Source organism: Pan paniscus, chromosome 2, assembly GCF_029289425.2.
Source record: "Pan paniscus chromosome 2, NHGRI_mPanPan1-v2.0_pri, whole genome shotgun sequence".
Taxonomy (NCBI): Eukaryota; Metazoa; Chordata; class Mammalia; order Primates; family Hominidae; genus Pan; species Pan paniscus.
Genome location: NC_085926.1, coordinates 150,346,658 through 150,358,367, shown reverse-complemented (window position 1 = coordinate 150,358,367; position 11,710 = coordinate 150,346,658). Strand labels below are relative to the sequence as shown.

The 11,710-nt window shown below is 33.1% G+C and overlaps 1 protein-coding gene across 28 annotated transcripts in view; it reads right to left on the bottom strand.

Moving 5' to 3' along the window:
- Positions 1–237: 237 nt before the first annotated feature.
- MBNL1 (muscleblind like splicing regulator 1) overlaps positions 238–11,710 on the bottom strand; it is a 199,804-nt gene continuing 188,331 nt past the window's right edge. For 10 of the 28 annotated variants that reach the window (XM_008951855.5, XM_003826451.7, XM_063602983.1 and 7 more), the window contains 4 exons: positions 10,259–10,294; positions 9,474–9,568; positions 6,507–6,581; positions 238–3,640 (listed from right to left, as the gene is read on the bottom strand). In XM_008951855.5, the coding sequence (XP_008950103.1) occupies positions 6,525–6,581; positions 9,474–9,568; positions 10,259–10,294 (188 nt within the window). In that variant the 3' untranslated portion in view covers positions 238–3,640; positions 6,507–6,524. Of the gene's footprint in view, positions 3,641–6,506; positions 6,582–7,641; positions 7,706–9,473; positions 9,569–10,258; positions 10,295–11,710 lie in introns of those variants that run through there. The other 18 variants (XM_057301944.2, XM_003826452.7, XM_063602984.1 and 15 more) reach the window with 3 other exon arrangements.

Below are 11,710 nucleotides of genomic sequence, written 5' to 3'. Positions count from 1 at the left end.
GGAAGGCAAGAATTTCAGAAAACATTGGGCACAGGAGGGCAATATATGCTGATTTAGATTCTCCCTCTCAGTATCAAAGGATAATTAGTGAGAAAGACAACAAATGCCTTCCTCGCAGTTGCAATCAGTTAAAACCAGGTAACAAATTTATACATCAATATGTTTGTAAAGATACATATGCATGAATACATGAAACACGCAAAAATAATTTAGTATTCAATCTCAGATACACTAATATACTTAAGAAAGAGAAGTTTTATTAGGGCAATTTCACTTTATTTTTCCATACAGCAAAGTCAACTACTGCAGTAATAATAAAATAAGCATAAAACAAATTGCAGCCCAAGACAAAATACATAATTTTAAGCAACTACAAGCAGAAAGTAAGTTGTGATTACATAATAGTAAAACCAAGCACATTTGTCCTTTCAGCAGATGAAAGTGGTAGGGTTGCTGATAAGTGCAACATTTTTAACCAGCTGGAGTGAAGGCTGGATACACTAATTCTTTTAACAAGTGCCCATTATCACATTTTGCATTTTTGAGTGCTTCTGAGTTGAAAATTAAAACCATGAAATTTGAACTGCGTTTTATTTTTCACCTGCTGAAAGAACAGGATCCTACAGCAATTAAAAAACAATCACATAACAACTATAGCTACAGTGTGCTGTTTGGTTTGCCTGTTTATGATTTAAATTTTGTGAAAGTCAATACTTGTTTTGAAGATTTTTTTGTGAACAATAAACCACTGAAATTGGCAGAAACTGATCTGAATAATATATGTTCTTAGTATAGTTCTTTCTCTCTTTTTTTGTTGAAGTTTTAAACATGCAGTAGTTTTGAAAAATGTAAGGAATATCTGATCCATGATTTCACCTTAATGGTAGAAGTACCTGCTATTTTTGGTAATGATCTTCAGGCAGATTTGGCCCCATGGAGTTTTTGTCAGTCATGAGGGTTTGAAAGGATGGCGTATCTTTCCAGCTGAAAAAATCCTGGCAAACTACAAGCTGTCCACAAGAAAGCAAAGCAACATGTTTGAAGGGGTATGGAGTGCTAACTCTGTGCCACTTTTGCAAGCAATTTTGCTCAGTCTGTCATTGTATTAGCCTTAACAAAACTCCTTGTAATTATAGACGTTTTTATTCAAAATAAGATCTTACTATTATACAGGTTTCTCTCTTTTGACTATATACAGAAGTGCAAAAAGTCAACCTTCTCCCTAGACGTTCCAACATGCTAAATTGCAGCATAATCAACCCTCAAGAGTTTGCACACACGCTATAATTTTCATTACGTAAACTTTGAGTATTTGGATTATCAACAAAAAGTCCCTTGTTCTATTTATTGATTATGCAGCTTATTTATAACAAGGCCTGATACTCAGGGATTTCAAAAATATTAAACAATATTTTAACATTTGAAATGGATACAGTAGAAAATAAATTTTATTCTAATATCTAGGATCTAGATCTTCTTATAATAACTAATTACAAACAAAATAAATCATCAAAATATTACTCAATTGTCTGCCAGGATTGTTGCGATAGCAACAACTTAACTTCTTACTTAGCAATGATTATATATTTATAAGATATCCATATAAAAGATCTTTGTTCTTTTAATGAAAACTAGACAAGAACTAACAATGACTGACATTCTTACACTGTAATATTAAATCAGTAAAATATAAATCATTTAGTTAACAATACGAATATTCATATGACACTACATGTAATTCAAAACTGAGTATGTTATGAAGGAAAAACTACTTTTTTTTTGTATTTTGAAAAATTCATTGGTAAAATCTAATAAAACAATAGTCTATAAACTGAAATGGTATTCAATTGTTAATAGAAAATGAAAATCTAATAAATGTAGGAAATGAAAAACTACATTTTAACAAGAAAAATAAGTAATATTCTATAATGTAACTAACTACAATAACATGTGAAGTCACCATTACTTTCTTAACACGATTGAAATTACATTGGTATGGGTTCCAACCCGTAATGTAATAATCTAAGGCTTTAATAGATGTACAGTACAATCAGTAAAATCAACACATCAGTCTTATATTAGAAAGCATCTCTCTCAAGCATAAAAACTTGCAGTAAACTTGGAAGTATGGAAAGTTCTATAACTGAACTTTCACTTCTCCCATTCCATACTATAACTACCAGTGACCTGGCCCCTACTTCAGCAATTTTTAGAACTGCTGAACAGAGCAAAAATATCCTTTACTAGCTGCAACATCCAAACCTCAAAAAAAGGAATTCCTTTGGATGATTCCATTCTTAAAAACTGAATGCACATCTATTTTTTTTTAATTTTGTAAAAGGCTTTCTAAGGCTATAAGCAGTTAATCTGAACAAAACAAAACAAAACAAAAATCACATATAAAATTCACCCATGTACTTAACCCACCCAATTACTAGGTTAATTAAACATTTCCCATTTTCATATTTTGGTTTATCATGCATCTGATGACAGTGCTGCTTTCTTCTTTGTTTAGAGTCACTATTTTGAATGTGACTGTGATGAAGCATTTAAGCAAACGTGAAACCATTTTTGCAAAGCATTTATAGTCTTTTGACTTTTGACAGAGGCTATAAATAGAAGCAAAATAATTTCCTCAAACATTTTTTTGTTACTGTGTCTCAGAAATGGCAATCCCTTTTGAATAACATGTTATACAGTATAGTATGCATAAATATTACACTACAATGCATTAAAATAATTTTATATATATCTATTATGTATATATCTCCAGTATGTGTGAGTTTATCTGTATTGAGAGAGTTTGTGTTGTGCTGTCTATTGTTACTGTAAAGTTAAATTGGCCATTTCTGAGACAGCTTTGGTTTCAAAAAAAAAAAAAAAAAGAATGGTGCCCTTTGACTGATTAGTACTAGCAAATATGCAACAAAATGTGGCTCTGAAAACAATAACACTGAAGAAATAATACTCTAATTTGATGTACAGTCTATGGCACTTCATGAGAATCCTTAACAACATGGTACTTAAAGCCATGATGTGCTTTAAAATATACACAGTTGTGGTTTTGCTTGGCACATTCATCTCTGTCAGATCCCTCCCTCACCACGTCTTACAATCTATTACATTAAAAATATTACTCTTAAACAAAAATGACTGTGCATGCACGCTCTCATCTATAATGGCAATTTTAAATACAAGGTGCACCTTTGTTATTTGTAAACCTTGAAAGAAATAAACTTATTTTTAAAAAATTATATCTTGGTCTACAGACGTACCAATACATAATAGAATCATGGTTACACCATAGTCTGTCTTTTCAAGATGGCATGAATATATAGGAAACTAATTAGGTATGCATCTTTGAATGCATAACTCTGTGCTAGAAAAGAAAGACAATGTTGTTCTTTTAGACAGGAATATCACCTCAGCACAAATATCAATTAAATGTACAAAGTGTATAGGCAACAGTGTGCAGTGGATTTCCGGAAAATGTTGTCTTTTCTTCTGGTTAACATGCAATATGTGGATGTCTTGTGGCTGAGGAACTTTTGTGTGTGTTGCTTGACGATATATACAATATGGCTAATGACCTCGTCCTTTACTCTAACCAAGCACACTGTCCTTTCCTCTTTAGCATGATCTACAAGGGAAAAAGAGATAAGCTTTGTTAGAACAGATAATATCTAAAAGCAGTTTCTAATATACATTTAATATGAAAATTTTCTTTTTGATTAACCAGTATATTTACATTATTATATCTTCATATAAAAACAAAAACCATTTTACAAGAGTAGACAGATCAAAATTTGTCTATCATCTCTACACGAATGAAATAACACGTACAATTTAATAAAACTGCAGAATGTGCTCCAAAATTTACCAATCCTAAACTAAAAGTATAAAATACATTTGCAGAATCAAGGGGCCTAATATACAGAGCTCTTTTTTAGCACAATTGTTGTAGGGCAAAATTTAAACTTCTTTTCTGAAGTTTAATAAGGTTTCAAGAGTAAAGGTCTGGTCTACAAAATTAAAATTCATGTAATATGTTCTATTAAACAAGATTTATTCTTTTTGGGTGCTTGATTAGCATAATGCATGTTTGAAAAAAAAAGAATGATACTTTAAGTGATGGCTTTGGGTAATTCAGTTTGTTGAACTTTTTTCACCTAAAACTAAGAAAACAAAAATCATTCTTTTTGAATTACAGAATTATTACTCATGAATTAAGCTGTAATAGACATTACAATGTACTTGTGGATTAACAGTTCCAGTTTTTACATGAAATTTGTTCTCAGCAGGGAATATCTACATATATTAAAAGTATGCTTCACAATACAACCTTGAAAATGAAAGAAATCATAATCTAGTGACTCAAAAACCAGTTTAAATGTTGCAACTCCTCATGAAGATGAGCAATCATTTGTTAAATGAACAGAACATTAAAAGCTTAGCTTCAATACAGACAAAACTACTGGTTTGCTAATTATTTTTAGAAATTTTTTTTCAACCTGGATTATTGCTAAGAAACAGAATTTAGTTAAATATATACATACCAAACACACCTAATTGACTATAAGAGCTTGAAACAGATTTTTTTGGCATGTCAAAAAAACTCTTCTTCTAAACCCACAACACTGCAAAGTAATGCCTCTTCTTCTACAAATGTGGCTATTGTTCAGAATCTGAACCTTTTTATCAGAACTGCTTTGAGAAAACTTATGAAATAGACAAAAATCAATTTTAATAATTCACGATTGCAGCATATCTTTGGCATACTTCTCCAGTTGAGCCTATCATTTCTTTCTTAAATGGCTATTGAATTCTGCCTGTTCTCCTTTCTTGCATGGGCTTTGACTTTGTCCAGCTTTGCTACAGATTAACATCACAAGAGTTTCTGAGTTGGTTCTCAGCCATCATCGTTTCCTGACTTGGCACACTGTCCTTCTTTTACAAGGCCTTTACACCTCCATTCGCTTTAGAACAACACCTTCATTGTCCACATTCATTTGTTTACAGATCCTGTTGGGAACAGCTGCTCCTTCATCTTTGCTCTAAGAGAAATTTCTTCAAACCTCTCTTATTTTACTATATTATCCTGAAATTCCTTACATCTTTATTTTATTATCTATTTACCTTTATCTCCTTGCCATGGTAACTAACACAAAGTAGCACCAAAAACTCATTTGTAAATATGTTAATAAATAAATAAAGGAAGCAACAAAGAATGGTCACCCATCTTAACCAATTTCAGTTTTAAATGTAATGTCTCTTTCTAAATATAAAAATAAATATCTAACAAGCATCTGAGCACATGTTATAACTTGAATGCATGCATACTGGACAAAACATTCCTATGGATGAAAAATGGACACCTTTTTAAGTATTTAAGACAGTGTTTTTAAAGACAAAATACAAGACTTTCAAACCATTTTTAAAATGTGGCAATGGCAACATTTTCAGAATTATATGATCCTCTAAGGTAACTACTTTAAAGTAACTAAGATTCATTTGAATATGTAGATTTGTGTGTACACATATTTTTGATTACGTGTATATATTTATTTAAAGTCAGACTCACTACATTTTTTTTTTTTTTTTGAGACAGGTCTTGCTCTGTTGCCCAGGCTGGAGTGCAGTGGCGCAATCACAGCTCATTGCAGCCTCAACCTCCTGGGCTCAAGTGATCCTCCCACTTTAGCCTCCCTAGTAGCTGGAACTACAGAGTGTGCTACCATACCCAGCTGATTTTTTTGTATTTTTTGTAGGACAGGGTTTGACCATGTTGCCCAGGCTAGTCTTAAATTCCTGGGCTCAAGCAATCCACCCACCTTGGCCTCCCAAAGTGCTTGGATTACAAGTGTGAGCCACCACACTTAGCCAAACTCATTACATTCTAATGCCCCTGTGTATGGTGGTGCATGGGATGAAGTAAGTACATGGTCCCATTTAAGGTTTAGCCAAAGAATGAAAAAAAAAAAAAAGTGATAATCTACATCAGAGGTCAGCCAAACTACTGCCTGTGGGCCAGATGTGATGTACTGCCTGTTTTTGTAAATAAAGTTTTACTGGAACACAGCCACACCCATTTGTTTACATGTGGTCTCTGGCTGCTTTCATGATACAATGGCAGAGGAGAGTAGCTGCAACAGAAACGATATGGCCCACAGAGCAAAAATACTTACTGTCTGACCCTATAAGAAAGTTTGCCAACCCTTGATCTACACCTTCTAATTACTTTTTGGTCATACATTTTCTTTATGCTGTGTTTATCTCTAATCAGAAATTTAAAAAATTTATTTTCTCTTAGTACTTTGTATATTTAAGTGATATTAACATATTTGTTATAAAGATGTCTGATAAAATTCCTCACACCCATTTAAGATAAAAATGTGATCTGTATATATTTTCTCAGAGATTTTGCAAAATTTTAAGTGCACTATACAATTGCTATCTTAAAAAAAACCACCACAAATATGCAACTATATATTACATAATGAACTTACTGTTTAGTGATGAAAATTCTACATCTGGGTAACATACTTGTGGCTAGTCAGATGTTCGGCAGATATTATGGGTATCTAGCAAATAAAAAATTATTTAATGAATGATCCATGCAAGCAAGCCAACAATTAAGAGATGAAAACATTTTAATATTAAATTTTTAAAGAAAAGTGAAATTCAGCTGTGAGGTGATAGTCCTTATCTAGTCAACATAACAGTAAGTTAATGTAAACTTAAATGCCAAAGTAGCAACTAACTTTAAAATCTTCATGTTAAATACTATTCTATAAATGTTACCAGCTTTTAGGAAATAAGTAAAACTATCAAAAATTCATGCAGAGCAGTAATTGAAAGAAGCCCTTTTTGTTGGCCTACACACACACACACACACACACACCCATGGTTTCAGTTACTTAGTAATCATCCAGAAATCAGATAAGGAAATGTCTTGCCTATTTTTGTGCAACCAAATTTCTAACATTTTCGTTCAAATTAGGGTGTCTAACTTTTTTTTTCCAAATTAAAAATACCAGGTAAGAATTATAAAGCAGTAATTCAAAAGAACTAGGTAAGAGCCATATTTCTGAATCCTGATGACACCTTTTATTGTATTTTAAATGGGCAAGAGAATTAGAGAACTTGAGAGAAAATACAATAAGAAACCAATATAGAGTTGACTTATTTCAACAGTTCCCAAAGTTAAGAACTTCAGATTTGTAGCTTGATTCTTCAACCTGAAATTAATGCCTGCTAACCTGAGAGAGGCAGCACAATAGATTGAGACTGTCAGAGGACTGATGACACGGGTGCTAGCCCCAGAGATCCATTTACTGGCTGTGTGACCCTGAGCAAAGCAACTCATTACTCTATGCTTAAGTCTCTTCTATAAAATGATACTAATCCCATTTCAGCAATGTTGTTGGGAGAATAATGAAATCACATACACAAAGGCATTTTGTTGCTGTTCTTTCAATTTAGACATCTTAGGCTAATTCAACATACTACAATCCACAGTCTGGCGTGTATATTAATATGTCCCTGTTTTATTTCCAGTTCTCAGCTGACATTTTTACACAATTTTACAGCATTGGCAAATGGCACGAAAATGTGCTCCAAGCATAATGAAGCTTCTCATACCATTTTTCCTGCTGCTGCAGGACAGGATGTTGCACCCAACAGTGTAGAAGCATCAAGGATGGGGCTGTCGAAACATACCAAGGACCTTCAACACCAATCGATGCAGATGAAGGGCCAGCTATAAACTTCTGCATGCATGCAGGCTGCATTTTGTGGCATCAGCTATTTCCAGCATTGCTAATGTACTGTAGGCATATACATATGTATGTATATGTAGATATAATATATGTGTGTATATATATATCCATTCCCTTTTCTTTCTTTTGGTTGTCAAATAGTATGAAGATCCAAGATTATGCATGAAATGGTCACAGCACAATGCAAAAAGTAAAGTGTCCCCTACAACCCAGGTGGCCAAGGGCATGTTGAAATTTGCTCTGCTATAGTTCTGCTTACACCAGCAATTCTACAGTCATACATGGTAGACGCATGAGAGTTCTTTATCATTGATTTGCACCATAGATGGATTGTATTGAATCCATCATAATAGTTCTACCAAAGGTTACTTATTAACATGCCACATATGCACAATCTAGCATTCTTGTAAATGAGTCTGACGTGTTCACGTAAACCCAGGGCTATTTTGACAAGCTTCTGAAAAATTAATGATTCTTTGCCAAGAAATGTTTAAAGCTTGACTGAAATGTTAAATTCATTTTTGTGTTCTGATTTTGAAAGTTTTTAATGGCTGTACTAATAGCTGAATGTTCTTCATCAACAGTACGTGATGTATTATAGAACAAGGGTGGCTACTCCTCACAGTAATAACAGCAAATCTATGTCTTAATTGGTCTTCCCTTCCCAAGGGGGAACATGTTCATTTTCATCTGACACTCATTCTTTTGAGATTCATTTGGCTACATTTAATCTTCACCTGTGGATTATCTGAAATGTGGCTTGGCTCTATGTTTTTCATACACTATCAACTCTATTGAAGCCCAAATCTACATAAATGAAACTTGAAATCAACCAGTATTTTCTAGAAAATATTTTTAAGTAGAATCAGAAAATGCTGGGTGAATAAATGTCAATTTTTAAATTTTAAATATTTTAAATCATCATTTATTTTTAAATAGTTATTATTGTATATCATAACATTTAAATTTATGAAACAAATCCCTTTCACTTAAAAGTATCCTGCAATAAACTTGCATGGAATACAGAATGACTGTCAATCTGCCATACTTAATTTCTTTTCTTTTCCTTCATAAATCTCCAACATTTATGCAGGGTAATTATAAAAATAAGAGCGCTTAGGATTTTTCTTTCACTGAAAGCATTGAGAATAAAAGCTTAGAAATGCTACATGCAAACAATTTATTTTGAATCTGCTCATTAAATGATTCAGATTATAATGAATTTATAACAAACTTATTTACAAGAGTGGTCATTTGTGGCATATGTAATACATTTAAGTATTTTACTTTCTATTAATCATTTAGGCAAGAACTAAGAAACTGTATATACCAAATATTTTAAATAAAAACCTTAAAATGGCCTCTATTTTTGATTGGTCAAAATACCTGCACGATTGGTTGAAACCAATTGAGAATTGCTTGTGTAAATATCATTTTAGTAGCTTCAGAAATGGAGCTGCGACGACTTTGGAGCACTTATAAATGGCATAAAAGCATTCTGCTGCTCATCATAGAGAGAATGTGTAGGCCAACAAGAGGTATCTTTGAAACCCCATGCTTATTAAAGCACCCTCTACAGCCCTCACGTACACATGATTCCCACTGACCTCAATGGGAAATCCACGTGCGTAAGGGCTGTTGGATTGAGCCCTATTAGAGTTGTTTTTTAAGAAACAAAGCTGTAAATTAGCAAACCTGGTTGGCTGTGGCTGTTGCAGCGAAGGGAACACTTGTGGCAGATGTTGTTGCTGCGGACACAGTGGCTGGCGTAGCACCGTGCACCATGGGAACTTTCGGAGGGAAAATCATATAAGCGAACATACAGAAGAGTGTAGCAATATGGAAACCATGGCAACATGGAAGAGATAATTGGGCATGGTATTTATCACAGCAATAAGCCATGTGACAGGACATCATCACCAGCGAGTGACATGCAATCACAGCGCAAAGCAGGACAACATTCCAAGGAGAGAAGGGGAGGAGGGATGAAAGAGAAAAAAAAGGGGGAAAAAAGCTTGTTACCATCAAATCAAGAAAATTGACACAAATAGGCTTAATATGCTAAGTCAAAAACAAGAATTTTATATAGTGTTCATAGTCAGACATTCAAAATCTAAGTCAAAATACAAGTATTTACTTCATATATACAGTTATCTGTCTGAATGAAAGTATTTTTTTCTCATTTACTATTATAAAAATATACAGTATATTACTTTTATGAAATAGATTTTTTTTTACACACCAGAACTCATAGTCCAATCAAAATCCACCAAAGGTGACTAAAGGAAACTGTTGTGTGTAAAGAAAACACTTATGTGAGTCCATGTCAATTAAATAGAAAATGGCATTTAATTGACAAGTGTTAGTAAAAGGGAAATGGACTTGCCCAATAGATATAAGTTAAACTTAGCAGTGGATTTTGAGGGGCTGTGAGGTACACCATAGGTTTAAGATAATCAAGAAACAAAGCTGGCACCTACCAACACTTGTAGCGGGTGTCATGCACAATATTGAGCCTGCCCATCATGCATTGCAACAGGAAGGTGGATTTGAAAAGGGAAAAGAATTAAAACATCCCATCACACGTGTAATTAGAAAATTCATTTGAACAAAGAAGAAAAATTGTTATTATGGGAACAGTGGCATGTAACTGTCAGCACAATCAAATCATACAATAGCACAGTGATCAATTAGAACTAGTCTCAAGTGAAGAATAAAAGCCAGTTTAACTGTGTGCTGGTACACTTTGTTTCTCTTAATTGTTGCCTATAAACAAAAGTATTTTGGAAGTAATTTAAATCCACTTAATTCTTTTAAAAATAATATTGTAATTTGTTTTGTTTTAATCTGATTACTAACCATCTGGTCGTTTTGCTATTTCTGACTTTAACTTATGAATGCCTTAACATTTTCTTTATATCAGGCACATATTAACTTACTAAAGATATTATTTATTATTAAATACTAAATAATTCAATGTACAAAACTGACTTAACAATATAAGGAAACCCAAACATTCATTTTCATTCCTTTTGCTTTATTTTCCTGTTCATTGTAGCAGCAACCATATAAACATGAAAGGGGTTGTAATTATTCATACAGGATTTGTATTTGGAGGGATGCCAAGCAATAAATTATACATAAAAAGGTGAAATTTGTGCATTTCCTTAGTTTGAAATTAAAACGTAGGAAAAGCATTAAAGGGGAATATAATTTCTTATAAGTATCAAATTGGTTTACTTCACAGTATCTAGGAAATCAGAGTGGTTTTCATTGCTGGTTTAGACCTTCAAGACTTCTGGGAGTAGCAAATGTTCTACAAAATTTCACACGCAAGAAACTGCTAATTAGACTTCAATAAAAACCTTGAGTGGGAGAGAGTGAAAATACATACATCACATATGGGGTGTTAGCACTGATGCTGACAATTGTTCAACCATGATAAGCAAAAATAAATGTTGCATATATAGATAGTCCTTGTTCTCTTTGACATGTAAATATTGAAAATTTAACTTATTTTACCAAGTACAAGGCACTTTCCCATATGCAGAACTACTGTTCTTTCTATGGGATTATTTTAGAATTCTAGGTTTTAAAATATCCAAGGATTTTATATTTCTGTCTAAATCTTAGCATATCCTGTTTAAATACTAGCAGCATCTGGGACGAACATTTGTTAGAAAAATATCTGCCAAATGAATCTTGTCAGAGATGGCCCTATAAAATAAAGCTGCCATTGAGAAACTCAACTGAAACACGGATTACTTAACTGGCATCTCTGTAACAGCTGCGATTAGTTTGTTATCACAATTAGACTGTGGGCAGAGTGATCAACGATTAAACTCTGTAATGAATCTGGGGACACATCCTATCAAGTGGAATAATATTATATTGACAAGCATTAAGACACTTGAAGATCTCTGTCATTTGCT